Genomic DNA, 19129 nt, shown 5'->3' on the forward strand with positions numbered 1-19129 from the left:
CCGGCTGGGCACTTCTCCTCCCCGGCTCCAGCTGCTCTGCTCCGGCGGCGCAGGGTCCGGAGGTACGGGGGCTGCCCGAAGCCGGTAGCGCTGGCTCGGGCAGCTTGGCTCTTAAACAGAGCCGAAGTCTGAGTCCGGGGAGGAGCAGAGCAGCCACAGGAGAGGAAGTGCCCGGCCGGTATTTTTCCCGGACATGTTCAGCTTTTTGGCAATTCCCCCCGGACGGGGGTTTGATTACCGAAAAGCCGGACATGTCCGGGAAAAACCGGACGTATGGTAACCCTAGTGTTTGTTTATGGTTTACATCCTTTTGAATAATTTGTTTCAGTGTTTTCCCAAATTAATTCTGGGTTCCTTCTAATAAAACTTTTCTTTTGTTATACACAGACTCAGGGCTTGTGAGTGGGGAATTATTGCCTCTTAGGCCTGGTCTACACTGGGGGTGGGGGAGGGATCGATCTGAATTACGCAACTTAGCTACGTGAATAAGGTGGCTGAAGTCAACGTACTTAGATCGACTTACCATGGTGTCTTCTAGTCTAGACATGATAAATCGACCCCTGCCGCTCCCCCGTCGACTCAGCCTGCGCTTCTTGCGGTGGTGGAGTACAGGAGTCGACGGGAGAGCGCGCAGGGGTCGATTTATCATGTCTAGACTAGACGCGATAAATCGACCCCCGCTGGATTGATCGCTGTCCACCGATCCGGCGGGTAGTGTAGACATACTCTTAGATGTGCCCGGGGGTAGTGTTTAGTTTTCCCAGATTACTGGGTAGGGGCTTGAACCAGGTCTGTTTCTCATTTTTAAGAGGAACCCCTAGATATTGAACCTGACCCCCATTGCTGCCAACACCACCTCACGGAAGAGTTACACAAGCCAAGACATTGAGCTGAAAACTGTGTCTTGTAACCCTGGTTTTTGCAGTGAAAGAAAGAGAGGGAAATAGAAAGCAAGAAAGAAAACAAGACAGAGTGTTCTGGAGAGTCACACCTGCCAAGTGCTGGCAGAGCAGAGCTCTCTCTCTTCCCCCTGTGTGTCTGTATATGTGTCTGGCTGGTGAGTCCTATGATCACATGCACCTCGGGCTCCTGCCTCCCTCCCTCCTCAACCCTCTCTCTCACTGCACTCCTTGCAACTTTTGCAAACTAGTCTAATGCAGAAGCATTTATCACAGACTGGACTCTTTATCCCTACACAAGTCCTGGAATTCACCAGTGACCACAGCTTGCTGTTTTTCCTATCTGCTGAATAAGGATCTGGGACTCAGAGTGGAGTTTTTGTGCAGCTTTAAAAAAATGATTTCTCTTAGCAAGAAAGGCTCCTGTTCGTCTCAGCTCTGTCTTGCTCTCTGTGCCTTTGGGCTAGCACTGCTTGGGGATTTATCCCAGGCTTTGCCTGTGGAGGATCAGGATTATTACCTGCAGGAGATTATAAACAGGGATCATTATTATTCCTATCCAGGTCCTGATGAGGAATTTTCCCTTTTCACAGAGCAACCTGGACAGGAAGAAACAGCCCCCGTTGCAGAGGCAGAGGAGCCCCCAAGGTTCAGACTGGGCAAGAAAGAGTTAAAACAGAAGAAAGGCAACAAAAAAGAAAAATCCATTCTCGAGATTCCACCAGGTAACTTTCCACCTCTTCTTCCTAACTTTCAGAGCTCTGCTGAGTCTCACACTGACTCTGACTTCTAACATAAATTAATAGCCTAATACTGATAGTAATAATAATAAATGTGCTGGTGATGATGACACACACTAACTTCTAACACCAAGCTTTTCAGCTCTTTGGAAATCTCACATGCACTTTTACCCTTTCCCTCTCACCTGTCACGTTAAGAGCTTTCAAAAACACTGCATTTCATTAATCAAATGAGACTCCAGTTGGTGCATGAACTTCCCTTCTTATCATATTTCACATTTGGCTTGTTTTTGAAACTAAAGTTTTGCAATCAAATGAAGAGAGACTCACTCCATGGTAAAATCTGATTGTCTGTCTTATGGTGATTTCATATTTTACCTCTGGTCATTTTAACTCTAAATGTTCTTCACCTTTGAACAGGTGAATCACTGTCAGATTTCACTTTAAAGCTCTCCCATGAAAGAAATGTAAACAGGGATTTTCCTTCAGAGAGATCAGTTCCTAGGGGGATTAATTTTAATAATTAGGAGGGTCTAATAAATATCATAAATAAATGAAAGGGCAGCCATATCGTCCATCACTTCAGTTATTACATGTAATTTCTTTGGCTGGAAGAAGACAAGCTATTGGAAACCTACACATTACTATAATTCCCCAAACTGTGGTCAGTAAGCACAGTAGAGCGCTTTCTATTTCGACACAGTTACACTAAGGTGGCGTGGCAGTTTATTCTACAGGCATTCTCTGATTGCACTGGTCTTATTTCATTTCTTTGGTGGAAATTCGCAATCTAAATTATTTCATGGAGTAAGCAACAATCTTATAAAATTAAGGGCCAAATCCCACAGCCCTTACTCAGGCAAAACTCTCATTGGCTTCAGTAGGAATTTTGTATCCTTAAATACTATGGGATATGACACAACATTTGCAAATTAAAGACACCCACCTCACAGCAAATTGGAGAGGTAAGGTTTTCATAGTGGCATTAACTCTTCCCAATTGCATATAGGTGATATTAAATTAAGGGTTGCAGTTTAAGTGTAAAACTGGTAAAAATCAGTTACTTTCTGATCAAGAAAAAAATTGAAAACAGTTTTTTATACATTATGCCCCAAATTTACCATTTCTGCAGTGTTGAAAATTGTTAGAGGGCCAGCAGATCTTAGCTGCAGGTACAGCCCAGGGCAGAGGACCCTAGTAGCAGAGAGTCTGCCTGGGTGAAGATAGCAGTGGTACAAGAAACCTATAACCCTGTGCTCCACTGGGGATCAGCAGCTAGACAGAAGGTTCAAAAGCAGATGGCACTGGCAGGGTAACTCTGGGATGTGCTGATTCAGCTTATTACCTGGTAGTGCATGCACTGCTTTTCATAGAATCATAGAATATCAGGGTTGGAAGGGACCTCAGGAGGTCATCTAGTCCAACCCCCTGCTCAAAGTAGGACCAATTCCCAACTAAATCATCCCAGCCAGGGCTTTGTCAAGCCTGACCTTAAAAACCTCTAAGGAAGGAGATTCCACCACCTCCCTAGGGAACCCATTCCAGTGCTTCACCACCCTCCTAGTGAAAAAGTTTTTCCTAATATCCAACCTAAACCTCCCCAACTGCAACCTGAGACCATTACTCCTCGTTCTGTCATCAGGTACCACTGAGAACAGTCTAGATCCATCCTCTTTGGAACCCCCTTTCAGGTAGTTGAAAGCAGCTATCAAACCCCCCTCCCATTTTGTGTGTGTGTGGGGGGGAGGCAGGAGGGTTCCCCCTGAGGTGCAATGACCCTATTTGTGTCCAGGGTTCAGTTCACAGCCCTCTAGACTCCAGCAGGTATGTAAGAAGCCCCACATATGTACAGCCATATTATCCCCTTTGATCCAAAGTGGTGTCTAGAAACTTTGTATGCTTGCACTTGTAGAATGTACTGAAAAGTATTCCCTTGGTGAAGTTTGGTCCACTGAAGAAGTGATAGGTAGCTCATAACACTAAATCAGTTGATTCTCCAAGATCCAGACCATGGAGGGTCTGTAGCTCTATACTGCCTTCAAGCTCCCTACTGGCTTTACCCCAACTTTCCTAGCAGCATAGCTGCAAACATACACCAGAAAGCCCAGTCTCACTCAGGAGGGATGGGATAGCTCAATGGTTTGAGCATTGGCCTACTAAACCCAGGGTTGTGAGTTCAATCATTGAGGGGGGCACCGAGGGATCTGGGGCAAAATCAGTAATTGGTCCTGCTAGTGAAGGCAGGGGGCTGGACTCATGTCCTGTCAGGGTCCCTTCCAGTTCTAGGAGATAGGTATATATCTCCATATATTATTATTATTATTATTAGCTCTGTGGCAGAGGCAGGGATAGAATTTGATTCTCTTCTCTTCCTGCAATCTCCTTCCTCATTCACACACTTTCCAACTTCTGCAACAAATGAGGCCAGAGTCCTACAGACAGCAATGCCCTTTACACCACTCTGATTCATTCCCAGGACAGGTCCCTCCTGTGGGGTTAATAAGGTAGGGGTCCTGTGGAAAAAAAGACTATGTGATCATGTAATTAAAGACTCTCATAATGCATATGCACAAGGGGAGCTGAATTAATGGCTGTAACGGGGTAGCTTGTCCCTTTAATGGCCAGAGGCCTGGGCCCATCCAATCCCAGTTACTAAGGAGGCACATCTGAATGGGGATTAGCTGATAAAGAGTACAAGGAAGGAAGGCAGAGGGTCTGAAGAAGTTGAAGGAACTGCAGAGAAAGGAAGGAATGGCAGGGTCTGCTGGAGACAGGAGGCCTGGCAGTAGCCTTAGAGGCAGAGACTAAGGTCCGAAGGGTAACTGCTTAATGTTCGCATTTTTGTTTGTTGTTTTGGAAAATAAATAAAGCCCTGGGGAAGTGAGTTTAGTTGGGGAGCCCTGGAGAGGGATGAGATTGATGGAAGGGGGCCTGCAGAGTGACCTCATGCCACAAGGGGGCGATTGGGAAGCAGCGCACCCTGTGATGCTGGCTTTCTCAACTTTTGAGAATGTGGTGTCCCAACTTTTAATGTTCTTTTAACATCGTTTTTCTTTGTAATTTCCTAGGTTTTAAAAAAAAAGCAAACTGTAAAAACAGAAATTCCATGCTATGGCATTGCATTGACACCCACATGATTTATCAGGTGGGCTGGAGCCTTTAGATCTACCACAGACTTCTGCCACTTGAACTAAGGGAGTAACTGGCAGCAGTAGTAGGTGGTCATCCTCTATGTGGACCAGTATTAGAGGGGGATATGAGACACATTTCACAAACATATGTTGACAGCAGAGGAATGGTGAGACTTAGAAATGTTGGTGCCCTTGTCCCCTCCACGCTGTCCTTGTGCCATTCTTGTTCCTCCCTCCAGTTTCTCATCCTAGTGTCCACACCCTCATCCCTGGCTCCTCACAGTACCAGTCCCCTCACCTACCCAGTCTCAGTCTCCTCATTCCAGTTTCTCTCTCCTAGGCTCCGTGACTAAGTCCCAGTCTCTCTGCCCCCACAAGCTCCCAGTCTCAGTATCCCCATGCTGGTCCCAGTTGTTCCCAATCTCCTCTCCTTCCAGGCATCCTCTTCCAGTCTCCATCTCTCATTCTTTCCTCCCTGGTTCCCAGTCATCCCCCACCGTATTCCTTGTCCCAACCCTACCCACTTCCTCCCATATCCAGCTCCAGTTTCTTCTGCATTTCAGTCAGATGACTTCCTCCTCCTTGCTACCTGGGCACCAGCATGGTGGGCAAGGAGAGCGTGAGGGACAATTTCCTTGTTCTTGGTTCTGATGATTGGTGCCACACAGCCTGAAGCAATTACAGGGAAAGTCCTGCTGAGCCCTTTCAGCCCTGGACTGGAGCATGTTCAGTGCAGAGAAATTGAGCTGTCAACCTCTAAGAAGTCTCAGCTGAGCATGTGTGAATTGAAATTTTTCAAAGACTTATAGCGTGGCCATATTTGGGCATTTTTTCAGGGTGATAGCAAAGGACATATTCCCGACACCCATGTGACTCCCTGACAAATTTCAAGTCCCTGCTCCAAAGCATGGAGGCGCTAGAACATCTTAAATACATTGTCATAAGATTTTATTTTATTTTTAACATGGGAAAAACCACATTTTCCTCTTACTCATGCTCTGGAATGTCTGAAACATTTTTACTGAAACTACCCAAAATAATTCAGCCTAAGGCAGACACCCAACATGTTGAAGCTTAGCCCGAACGCCTAAGGACTGGCAAAGTTATAAGCAACTGAAAAAGGGGCTCTTATACTGGGAAGTAGTGAAGAACCTTAACTATAGATGGCACTAGCAGCTCTGTCTATAATCTACACAAAATAACTATCCGAGGCACTATAGAGTGATCCAGCAATTATGTAGGTTAAATCTAAAACACCATCTAGTGCAGTGTTACGTGGATTAGTACCATTAAAATCAATTAAAGCTGTTGGTTTTCAGCACCTCTGAAAACCAAGTCACTTACATAAGTGCCAAAATATAAATGTAGGTGCCTAGAATTGCACACCCAATTTTGAAAAATTGGCCTTATAAAGGTACAGATCGTGCTGAGCTCATGACTGATTGGTGCTTAACTAATAATTATGAATCTAACTGTAAATATGTTTGGAGGTGTAAGTATTTATATATTTATATATTTACATATATGAACAAACGCTTATACATTGAATAAAGATTAACTCAGTGGACATACAGTAAATATAAAATGTTCCTTGTTTGTGAAGCTCAGTGAGTGCAGGGGCATGTTGGATTAATTATATGTTGTAGCAAACAATAGACGGGATCTTGGCTGGAATGAAGAAAGGCAGAGGAATGGGAATGTGTGATCTGCCCTTTGGCTGAGCAGCTGTTAGTGATCAGTGCTAACTTTGAATTAAAGTTGGACTAAAATCAAAACAGTGTAAAGGCTCCAGCAAATTGCATATGACATGTACTTGATTAATTTAAGCTAATTACTGTCGATGGCTTGAATGCAGCTGTTTTACATTGTGAAGTATTCATGTAAGTACAAATCCATTTCCATTCAAGTCAATGGGCAAGTCTCCCATTGACTTTAGGTGGGAAAGTCCAGGATAATGCTATGATTTTTTTTAATTAAAGCAGTATTTGCGAACACTTGAGTTACATAACAATACATCAGTCTCATATTGCCCTTTGCCTCCCTTATTACTCTTATAAATTCAACTGTACCATGTAATCCTTGGAAGGTAAGAGGTTGGATTGACAGATCCCATCACAAGTGGATTTGTATTTTCTAATTCCATTCTTGCTTGTTTAGGACCTGATCTAAAGCCCTTTGAAATCAACTAGTCCCATTGGCTTCAGTAGATTCTATTCTATATCTGTTCTTATACCACATTCATGGCTGTAATATCTGAGCATCTTCCAGTAATGCATTAAGTAACATGTCTACATAACTCTCATTTATTCTTCTCTGAACCTCTCCCCAGGGGCGCAAATGTGTAGTGGAGTGTCTTGTTTTGGTCAGTTTTTTAAATAAATATTCACATTGTTCAGTGTGTGTTAGGGGAGGCAAGTCAAAAAAGGATGCCTTGCACTTGAATAGGAAGGTGATGCAGTTTGTGATGGTCTTTAGTTCCTGGGGGAATTTATTCCAAAGTCTCAGATCAGCCCCCAAGAGAGTTTTGTCTCCTGCACAGACAAGCTTTACCTTTATTTACTTTCCTTTGTGCCAGAGGGGTGTAGTTGTTGATCACAGTCTTCAACTCAGAGTTTCAGGTCGTTTTTTAGATATGTTCAAGGAGCTCCATGGCCTGGGACAACTATAAGGACTGAGACTTGAACTTGATTTGAAATTCTATGGGAAGTCAGCGTAAAGAGTAGAGAACAAGCCTGAAGTTCTTGCGGTAGCCTGTGTTGCTGAGGAGATGCTCTGCAGAGTTCTGTACTAGTTGGAGTTTCCTAAGTGCTGAAAGCTTCATGCCCAGGTATATTGCAGTGCTGTCATCCAGCCAAGAAGTGGTGAAGGCATGAATAGCTGAGGTCAGGCCATCATCTGCCAGGATGGGACAGTCTCCTAGCCAACAAGAGATGATAGAAAGCATTAATCACAGATGTTGCTTTGTTAGAACTTAGCATCAGTAAGGAATCCAAGAGTATTCTAGATCATGAACCAAACTGACCAAATGTGGATGAGTACCTTCAACCAAAGAAGAATACGCTGTAGCTGCAAACTCCTCCAAATTCTTCCTTCTGCCCACCAGCATCACCACTGTTTTGCTTGTATTCAGTTTCAGCCAGCCAGCTCATCTTGGTGGTAGTGATGTGGTTGTATGTGGTGAAGAATAGTTAGACCTATGTACCATAGGCATATTGCTGGCTCTTGAGTTCATGCCGTTTGATCAGTTCACCTAATGGATGACTGTAGATGTTGAAAAGGAGCAGAGAGAGAACTTATCCTTGTGGGACTTTACAAGCAAGGGGTCTAGTGGTGAAGATGCAGTTTTCCATCACTTCTCATTGGGTATGTCCCTTCAGAAAGGACTCAACCCGTTTTAGCACACTACCTTGGATAACAGTTCTATATCCAAACTGATCTGAGGTGAGAAAAGGGCCTTTTTAAAAACATCAAGATTTCATTTAATAGACTTGAGAGAGGTAAGCATGAGACTGAATCTGCTTCTGGAATGCTGGTGGTGGATTATGATTTGCTCCAGTTTATTCATTATTTCAATGTACTACTTTCTGGAAGAGAATAAGAGAGGATTTGCATGCATGATGGATTGAATATGAACAGTTTGGCAGCAATATCCAGTAGCCCAGATTCATAATTCAACCTGATCTTTTTAGTTGTGATTGGTCAGATAAATCATATGCTATTGTTTCTGTTCTCTGATTGGACGAGTGTAACTCTAAGGTTTGGGAGAAGGACTTCAAGAAGCCATGTGAACTTTGATTCTCTCAGGGAGAGGTAGCAATTTATGGTGAGGGAGCAAGATATAAGCAGCATTAGGTTATTCGTATAAAACGTGAAGAACATAGGCGCCGATTCCATGGTTGCGCCAGAGCTGGAACACCTACAGAAAAAAAATTGTGGGTGTTTAGCACCCACCGGCAGCCAACTCCCACCTCCCATCTGCCGGTGGCCCTGCCAATCAACTTCTCCCTCTCCCTCCCAGTGCATCCTGCCTGCTGTGATCAGCTGTTCTGCGGCATGCAGCAGGTGCTGGGGGGAGGGGGAGGAGCAGGGATGGGGCACGCTTGGAGGAGGGAGTGGAACTGGGCAGGAAGGGGGGGTGGGGGCTTAAGGGAAGAGGTGTGGTGGGGCCTGGGGCAGAGCGGAGGCGGGAAGAGGCAAGGTGGAGATGGGGGGTTGACGGAAGGGGGCGGGTGGGGTGGAGCGGGGCAGGAAGGGGTGGGGTGGAGGCTTGGGGGAAGGGGATTGGTGGGGGCAGGGCACCCCCGGGGCCTGGAGGAAGCTGGCACCTGTAGTGAAGAAGTCTTTTTCCTTTATGAGACACGTAGGTAGAGGTGCCACAAGGAAGGCAGGGGCAGAACAGGATGAAGCCCCCACTCACTGCCAAAACATTCGGTAAAATTTTGTCCTCCAGCTGGGAATTCAGCTGCTGCTGCAGCCTCAGAGGCAGTGCAGTGCCAAGCTGGTAGGTGGTCTCCCCATGCCCCTGGAGAACAGCAGTGGTGGAGTAGCTCAGGCTGCTACTGGTGCCAGCTGGCGGGGGTGGCGCTGCCACTAGGACTCTGTGCATGCTGCCCATGGGGCAGAGGGGATGCTGGTTCTGGGGATGGGGGGTGGGATGGCTGGGGAATGGCATTACCATTGCCAGACCTTTTTTTACTGTGCAGCCTGCCCAGGCCCCACTCAAGAGCCCAAGCTCTGCTGCTGTTGCCTAACAACATCTGGGACGACACGGATTGGCTCCAGGCTGGTTCAGTCCCAGGTGTCTAGCCAGATTGAAAGTCCCAGACTGGCCACCACAGGGTGCTAGCACAGAGTGGGGGCATGGATCAGAAAAACAACAACCCCAGCCAACAATTCAACTTTGTGACTCAGGATCAGATGTGGTAAGGCCCATCCCCCCAGCCCCGCCCTTGACCCACCCAGTTGAGGCCCTTTAACTCTCCCCCGGGAGCATCTACCCCAATCTCCTCCATTTGTCAGGATCTCCTCCCCCAAACCCTTCGATCCCACTCTACCCCCCAAAAATTCCCCCCCCACCGAACTCCAGTTCCTGCTCCCCCACAGCCTCTATGCCACCCCCTGCTTCTAGTCACCCCCAACCAACTTCACCCTATTCCTCACTCCAGTCCCACATAAACATATCTCATGGCTCCATTCCTGCAGACATAGCTGTGGGACCCACACCTCTTCTTCTGTCTCCTTAAATACATTCCACCACTTGCCCCTCACTTCCCGATGGCTCATTGGACTGTTTGCTCCTTCTTGCTTGTGAAAGGGACATAGTCAACTCCCTGGATTTTCAGAAAATAACCCAAAATTGGAGTGCAATGAAATCGTGGAAAATTTCCCTCGATTAACAATTTATCAGTCCAGACATTTAAAGTAAAAATTACTATATAATTTGTTGCTTCTTCATAGGCTGCAGAATTGCTATTTACTTAGTTCACAAAGCTGATATCATTCAGTAAAATTTCAGGAAACGTTAGGTAAGTTTTTGAGACTTCACCCCCCATACACCTGAAACCCCAAGTGGTGCCTGACCGTCGTCCCGGTGACAATTAGGCTACTGGAAGATTTGTCGTCTAGTGCAGAGTTTAAGTCACATTCACACAGAGGAGCTGCTTGTGCATGTGCTGTCCTGTACTCAAAGGATGCATCAGATACTTATCTGGCTCATTTTAATGTCCCACGCAAAGGCCCCGATGAGCAGTGCCTCTCTGTTGTGTCAAGCAGCATCAATTGCTATATAATCTATATAATTCCTGGTATGAATATGTGAATGTGAGAGCTTAACATTCCACTTTCTGGATGTTCATGGAAAGTAGACATAAAAGGAGTCCAAGCATGGCTGACATGAGTTCATTTTAAAATTCAGGTGGAGAGCTCTTCGGAGCATTTGGCCAGCTCAGATACACATGGACAGAAAGAGAATTAATCATTGTAGTGGCACAAAGCCAGATGAGAAATAGAGCACTAAATTTCCCCCTTTATTCTCTCCATAGAACCACTCTTGGACAATCTAGATACTGCACTAATATCAAATGCCTAACAGAGTGCGGGTATATTTAAAAACAATTAAGAAGGGACATGCCATAAAGATTTGTACAGTGTTTTCAGGCTTCTTTTCTGTTGGGATGGGATTGTTGAATGTTCTCTGCAGATAATCATAGTCAGCCTGTCTCCTGATTTACAAATTACCTCTATCAAACCCAACCAAACATACTATTCATGCTCCTGGCAGGAATAAACTATGTGGAGAGGAGAAGGGTTGTGTATGGAGGACACTGCAACACATCAGAATATAAGTGCAGAACAATGCTGCTTTTGTGCTCCCCAGCTTTGGGAGCATTCTTGCCTTGGGAGAGAATATTGGTGGTGGTCTGTGAAGATGTTGGATCACTGCCGATTAAATAAACTCACCCCTTTTAAGGTCTGATCCAGCTCCATTGAAGTCCAGGGGAGCCTTTCTGTTCACTTCAATAGGTGTTGGGTGGGGCCCTTATATGTTTGATCAAATGATGAGGATTGAGCAATAAACTGTCACTGGCGCATGTGTAGATATTAAAAACTGAATTCCATTCGTGCAAGAAAGAAATGCATATCTGGTTCCTTCGTAGTGCAGCGCAGAAAAGGACACTTCTGATTCCTTGCACCCATATTTCTATAGTTCTCAAACCTGGGAAAAGCATAACAGAATATTCTAAACATCTGCTGCATTGGAAGGATTGGAATGCCATCATACGGAAGCAAACTGTTTTATTCATTGTGTAGTTATTAGCCATTGTTAAATACATTTGACAGTGAAAAAAAGTAAAACTTGTTTTTCTTTTCATCCTACAGCTAAAAATGGCAACAAGAAAGGTGAGAAAAACAAGAAAGGGAATGAGAAGATGCCAGATGGTGATTATGAAAGTCGAAGGGTCTATGAAGACGTCAGAGAAAGTACGTGTAGAGTTTCTAAAGTACCTTTTGGAATTCTTGGTTTAGCTGCTACTCTCTCCAGTCACATTTAAATTAAATTACAAAAGATATTGAAGAGTGCTGTGAAATGTCTAGATGCTGTGCTGATTATGAAATGGCGTGCTGAAATAACCTATGTTAGCACAGCGTGCAACAAAAGGTGGGGACAAGGAACCACGCCGTGTTAGTGTGGATGAAGTGAGATACAATGTAAGGTAAGGGGCCTAATTCTCATTTCCATTAAGGCCTCTTTTAACACCACTCGAGCAGTAAAAGGGCCCTTACAGTAAGTATCCCTCTTTGTGTGTTTAATGGCACCACAGTGTAAATGAGAATGAAGCCCAAGATATTTTTATCATTTATAAAAGAACAAGGTATAGTTTCATTTAAAACAAAGAGATTGGTGCTTTAAAAATTGTGCTAGATTAAGAGCTGTCTCTCTGGAACAGCAACAGTGAAATATTTCCCATTCTGCCATATCAATATGCCTTAAATCTGATCTGGAGGGTTCACCTCAATGTATGTGAGACTGGAATAGCCAAATGCTAATTGTGAGTGTGGTTTCTGTATTATGGATGCTTGTCCATTGTGATCTGAACTGATATTCCAGTTGATTTCATGAAAGCTAGCAAACTCCAGCAGGCTGTCATGATTTGCAATTATTACAAACCTCAGGTGGAATTGAATCAATGATCTAGCAGAGAAAGGCTTCATAATATCTTGAGAAATCCAGCCTTCCTTATATTTATGGGAATTGACAGCATGTGCATACTATGAACTTCTATTACTAGCATGGAGATTCAGACCAGCCCCGGAGTAACATGAATCTGATCTCTGCTCCTGCTTCCCAGAGTCCTAAGGTGTTTTTAAAAAGTTGTGGGTTTTTTTTAAATAAAAGTTTTGAAAATATTTTCATGTGCAGGTGTATGAACCTAAATTTCTTTCTCAGTATGTCTATTCAGTGACTTCTCATTCATGAAGATGGAAAATATTGCAATTCTATTGAATAGTTTCTGATTAATTTAGATTTTTCCCATTGTGACTTACTCAAACATTTTGATTTTCATTAATGTGAATTGTCCAACAATTGTTTTATGTGAATATATGTCAGCCTATAGGCTGTTTGCAAATTATCTGTGGTGCGTGACTTGACCAAGATCAACTTAATATTCCTCTGATTCTCCAGAAGAAGAACCAGCTACAAAAAATAGTACAGTTGAAATTCTCACAAATTTTAGATTTAAAGGAGCTTTAATCATTTGGATTATTTTGTATATGGGTGAATTTCAAAGACTCCAAGTATCTTGAAAGGAAAGACAGTCTTGTGGTTAAGTCAGTAAACTGGAATTCAGGAGATATGGGTTCATTTCCTGACTTTTCCACAGACAAGCAATGTGGCCCTAGACAAGCATTTAACCTCTCCATACCTCAGTTCCCTGTATGTGAAATGGGAATGATAACATTTCCTATGTCTGATTTCTCTATTCAGATTGTAAGGTTCGATGGTATGTGGAGATATTCCAGACAGTGACAATTTCTTTCCCACCTGCCACTGACAGAGTAGCTCCCTGGGCCTTCCCCATCTTTTTACTACTGTAAGCTCCCTAGCTCTCTCTGGCTTCTCAGTTCTCCTGATCCTTGGATCCATGGAGAGGGTATGTGTGGGCTTCCATCCCTAGCTGCTTCATGCACCCCCATGGAGGAGACCTGAGGGAGCCTCCAGCCCCACTAATCTCAGTGATTTCCATGGGGTCAGGAAGCATATCTTCAGCTTTTCCTGGTCCCACTGAAGGGGTCAGGGGGAATCTTGAGGGCCTCCTGCTTGGCACCTGCTACAGCCACCAGCCCCATGGAGACTAAGGCTAAGTGTTTTGTTCCCACTGCTCCTACTGCTCTGCCCAACTCAGACTGAGCAGGAGACTAAGGGGAGTCTCCAGCCCCAATACCTCTGATTGGCTTCCAATATTTTGTTTGGCCCTGAAGCAGGGTCCTGGAGGGAGTCTACAGATCCATTGCTGCTCAACCTCATTTCTTTTACCTCCTTGTCTATGCTTCAGGAAACAAAACGATCTTCCTCCTTGACTCCATTCCCCTTGATTTCTATGGAAGTTGAGTAGGGAGTGTTGGGCTGGGCCCAGTATCTCCTACCTCTAAAACACTGAGTTTTACTGTAAACCATCTGAGTGCATGACTCACTACAGCATGTTGGGAAATGACACTTTGGAATGTGAACACTTGAAAACCAACTAGTTCATTCTTTTCCAGCAATTAAAGTATATTTATGTTCACTTCTTCAGAGAGAGCCTATATTACGCTGACAGTTTTACAGCCTTGCTTTACTGTCAGTGTCTTCCTAAAACATCTGTCAAATGAGGGGGAAAGTTCAAAATATATTAAAACTGTAGATGTGCCTAAACCACAAATGTCAGCTCTGGATTGTGAACTTCTCTCCCCACCCCAACTTTTGAATGGTGGGTTGAGATTATCCCATAAAAGTGAGGGGGGGCATCTACAAAGCTCAATACCGGATCCAGGATCAGATTTGAAACCTCCAAAATATTTGGGGGTTGTTTGAATCTGAATTTTGACTCAAGCCCATCCTTCTTTGTAAACTGTATTGTAAGCTTGCACTTACGGAAATCAAAATGGATTTACTGGGACACTGCAGTTAACAACTCCAGCACGCAAATAGAGCTTAAATTCTCAGCCTTTTCTTTCTTTTCATAATTGATAGATGATGTAAAATGTTACCAGGGACAAACAGAATGATAGTTGTCATCCACTTAGCTGGCTGGCCTGAGCACGGTGTTCTGAAGTACACAAGAAAAAAAACCCTTTTCTTGTGTTCTTTAAATTTTTTTATGCTCCAAGCCAAAGTTTCATTTAGAAGCTCTCAGTGCCAAAAATATAACATTACTTAGGCAAATTTTTCTGAATGTTGGAATGTCTAGAAGAGACTCAGTCAACTCATAGGTCAGTCATCCCAGCATGGTGAAGCTCAACCTTAAATTGCATTTCAGACAATCCCAGTGGTGCTCTACTGGTGCAGCAGCCTTCAATCTGCCCTAGCCTGTCACGGGAGGTTCACTCTAGTCTAGGGGATCTTCTGGAGATGTAAAGCCAAAGTAGCAGCTCTTATCCCATGCACATTCCCTGGTGCTGATGAATTGGGTGTGGCCAGGGGAACAGGAGAGTAGCCAGGGCTTCCCTCTGTCCTGATGATTCCTGGCTGTCTAATGGAACCTGGGGAGTTTTTGGCAGCAGGGAGACCAGCCCAGCGCATCGTCAGCCTGAGCTCTAGGGAACAAGGACTTAAAGCCATTTATGCAGACAACCTCCACCTCTCCTCCAGTTGCTCTGTATGCTCCTTGACAGCAGGTGAGGATTGCAGCCGCAGACTCTTCCACATCCCTCATTTGAAGGGCGAGATTCTCACTGCTGCTCCAGAGTAGATAGACTGGAGTGGTGTAAAGGGCCCTAAAATCCTGATTTCATCTGGTGGGAGGATTTCTGCAACTCAGATACTGTGGAAGTCAGCTGTAAGGCTGACTTTCAAGGACCCCTTGCAACCTTGACCTCAGGGGTAGAAAGAGACAGGATGGAGATAGGAAGGATATTTCAAGGGCAGAATCACAGCACATGGTACTGCAAGGATTCTAGGCAGTGCTGTGACCTGTAGGGCAACTGAAGGAGGATAAGGTGAATTTGACAGACCCTTGTAGCACAAAACTTGCAGGCCAGGGCGAAGGGAGGCTAAGACAACTTTATACCACCATTATGCTTTTCTGATCCCAGGAGGGCCCCCCAGCCTAACTTTCCCTGAGTTCTTTGCTGCCCATTCTCACAGGGAGAGCAGCACCAAATGGTCAGCTTTTCTGGCACCGCGATGTCATTCCTAGAAGTGGTGGCAATGACAGAAACGGGCATTAAAATTTACCAAAGGACACAGCATCATCCCAGTACTGCAAGGGCAAAAATATCTTCCCTACCATGTAGTACATGGGCTATGTTAATGGGGAGTTCGTAATAAGAAGTACCATAACCTTGGTTTGTTTTAAGAGAGAGTTGGACAAATGTATGGGTGCAATTATATGATGGGGTTATTTGTGATGGTAGGGGCCAGGACTCAACAGACCTGGGGCTTCACTTATGTTCCAAAAAGCTCATGCTTCAGGGTTTCAGCTGGCCACCTGCAGAGGTCAGGAAGGAATTTCCCCCCTAATGTATTCTGGGATTTTTTTGTCTCCTTCCTCTGAAGCATCAGGGGTGGTCACAGTTGGAGATGGACATTGGACGGGGAGGGGGGGCATTGCTTTGAGGTGGCACTGAGCATTCTCTCAGTTGCGTAGCTGGCTGGTTCTTACTCACATACTTAGTGTCTAACTGATCACTATATGTGGGGTTGGGACGGAATTTCCCCCTAGGCCAGAATGGCAGTGACTTTGGGTGGGGGTGAAGGGGAGGTTGTCTTCCTCTGCAGAGTGTGGATGCAGGTCACTTGCCAGGATTTTTTGTGTATATTGCATTTAATTATTTCCCTGCCAATGCGGGGGACCTCGGGCACAGGGCCACCTTGATCCCTCCTATTCTCTGCCATAACAGTCTAGTCTCCTGTGGGCTGTAATATGTCGGTCTAATTTTGATTGTTGGATTTAGTGTGCGTGTGCTGAGTGGTGTTGGTGGCCTGTGATGTACAGGAGGTCATATCAGATGATCTGGTGGTCCCTTCTGCCCTTAGAATCTGACTTTGTGCCCCTACTTTCTCTTTCCTGCTTCTCTGAAACATTACTAAAAATGGTGGTAACTCTTCATCTGAGCAAAACCAAGAACCCCAAATATCAAGAATATTTTAGGGTGAGTTGACAAATTTGTAAAATATGGGAATATTGTAACACTGAAAGCTTCCAACAGTTCCCTGTTACTTATAAATTGTAGCAGCTATGTCAAGTTTGCTTCTGGTGTACCTATTCCGTAAAATGTGGTGTTTGTGGGATGTAATTGGTCAGGCAAGTCCTAGGGTGTATTTTTTGCTTCCTGACTGGAGGAATGAAACTGGAAAACAAAAAAAGAAGACTAGCGAATTATGATTAATGCACTTTCTGTAGGAATTTTCTGCATGGTAACCTTTTGTACTGGAATTCATTCAACTTTCAGGACCTGAGACCTTTTTCACAAATAAATTGGCACTTATGCGTGCGTGTTTGTGAACAACAAATAAAACCCCACAAAGTACAGCAGAGCACTCTCAGTAAGCTTACTTATAGAAATACTCACAAATCCACTCCAGGCATTCAGCACTAGTTTAGGATTATGCAGTTAAAAGGAAAAGTGACGCTTAAATGTCCTTTGGGTCCACTTTCTAAACCAATGTAAGTAATGACCCTTTATATTGTCTATGCACAGTTCTGCGAATGGATCTGAATTCTTTGGTATTGCCAAATAAGCTGTAGCAGTCTTCCGTGTAACTTTCTGAATGCTAGTCAAAAAGCAATTATTTACTGGGGAAGAAGGAAGCTACACGGCTCTTTCAAAGAGAACAACACAAACTTTTCAAAGCACAGCAAAAATGTTAGCAGCAGAGTCCTCACTAAACAGAAAGGTAGTTATGCAGTTATAACACCACCCAGCCCCTTAAAAATGCCGAGATAAAATAGCACAATATCCATCCTCCATGTGCTCATTGCTCACTTTCATTCCCTAATTCAGAGTCAGATTTCTTCCCCTTCCACATCTGAGTTAGAGAGTATTTGTTCATGTTAGACAAGCCCTTGTAGTGTAGTACAGAATGGGCCAGATTAGGTCTTTGGGCAGCAATAAAAGAGCTAGAGGGATAGAACTAGGCACTTGGGGAGTACATGAGAGTAGAAAGTGACATCGGTTAGTCAGAGGGCCTGAGGCCGACAGCTCCAGTTTCTTACCTGCATGGAGGGAGGAGGCTTTTGTCCCTGGAATGATGACACAGGCACAAGCTCAGTAACAGCAGAACATGTGTTTATTCTTGGGAGAGGGGACAGAGGCAGCTCCCCTCCTCTGGCCAGTACTACAGAACCCCCAAAATACTTTTGCTTTTCCATGGCCAGAAAGCCCCCCTTCATCTCCTGGGTCAGCGGTTCTTTTCCTCCTGGAGGAGTCACACCCTTTAGAGGCTGTGTGGGATAAAATGTGGAGCTCCATTAAGACTGTGTAAATGGGCACTGCTCCCACTCTGCTGAGGCCTGCCTTAGTTTCCCCCAGGATGAGGTAACACTAAGGTCCCAAGTAACAGCTCAGTCAAGGAGAATCCCACCTTTACAGCAGTATCTCTCCCTTTAATACAGCCTTTTGAAAGGAACACTTATACAACAACTTAAAGGCTTTTACTGCGGAGTGCATATAAACAAACTCCCCTAACAAAAATCTGTCACAGGTAGGCAGGGCATCTGTCTCTCCTTAGAGGGCTAGCTCTGTGATGGGCTAAAGTCATCAGCAAGAAGATTTTGACCCTAATTAGGAGGCTGGAATAGAGATGGGAGAACCTCAGTGTTCAGACATTTGGACTGGGAAGGTGCCTAAGCGCTGAAACATTCATCTCAACCTGGTGTGAACTATTGGAACTTTTTAGGTCTGCAAAAATGAGCTGGGAGCCTCATAAGAGCAGGCTTCCTTGCAGGATTTCCAGTGCTTTGCTCTGATAGAGGGTTGCCGCATCTGAGATGCAGAAAAGCTGACCACTGGCCAGTCCCCCACCACAGCTGTGAAGGTGCCCCACATCTCCTTCCACAAGCCCCTGCCTCCCTTACCCAACTCTTTACCCCTCTTCGATAGTGAGCCTCATGTCTGTCCTGGTCCCCAGTGCCAAGAGGAGCTACTGCAGTTTCAGCAGGTTGAGGGCTCGACACACAAAGCAGGACCACACTCCTAACTACATGATTTACACAGTAGTTATAAGATCACTGCATGGCAGTGTGTGCATGCAGCTTACAGGGAACGTTGGTTCCAGGCAGGAAAAAAACCCAGCACACTAAATCTTTTCACCCACAACCAGCAAGACGGTACAAAAACTGGCCAGGTCAATTAAGAACCAACCAAGGGACAACCCTATGATCAGCTTGGAAATGCTGCGAACTCCACCTTTCTTGTAGTATTTTGGCATTTCTGTAACCAGAAAGCTCAGAGGGTTGTGAAAATGATGACTACTAATAATTTAAAAGACATTAACTGAACTTTTGAAACCATGAAACCTAGGTGTTGGTTTGAATTTGGAACAAAAATTCTTATTTAACCTGAATGGGCTCCCCCTTCTCTAGATTGAAGCCAGATAGCTGCGGGGAGGGGAAGTGGGTAATGGATGAAATAATTAAGCAGGGGAGGCAGTTGAAAT

General features: G+C 44.7%; 1 protein-coding gene across 1 annotated transcript in view; it reads left to right on the plus strand.

Annotated features, from left to right (window-relative positions):
• The first annotated feature begins 1081 nt into the window (after positions 1-1081).
• CPXM2 (carboxypeptidase X, M14 family member 2) overlaps positions 1082-19129 on the plus strand; it is a 114963-nt gene continuing 96915 nt past the window's right edge. Inside the window, exons 1-2 of the mRNA XM_034776762.1 lie at positions 1082-1624; positions 11650-11751. Of these exons, the coding sequence (XP_034632653.1) occupies positions 1297-1624; positions 11650-11751 (430 nt within the window). The 5' untranslated portion in view covers positions 1082-1296. The remainder of the gene's footprint in view (positions 1625-11649; positions 11752-19129) is intronic.

Source organism: Trachemys scripta, chromosome 7, assembly GCF_013100865.1.
Source record: "Trachemys scripta elegans isolate TJP31775 chromosome 7, CAS_Tse_1.0, whole genome shotgun sequence".
In the NCBI taxonomy this organism is placed as follows: domain Eukaryota; kingdom Metazoa; phylum Chordata; order Testudines; family Emydidae; genus Trachemys; species Trachemys scripta.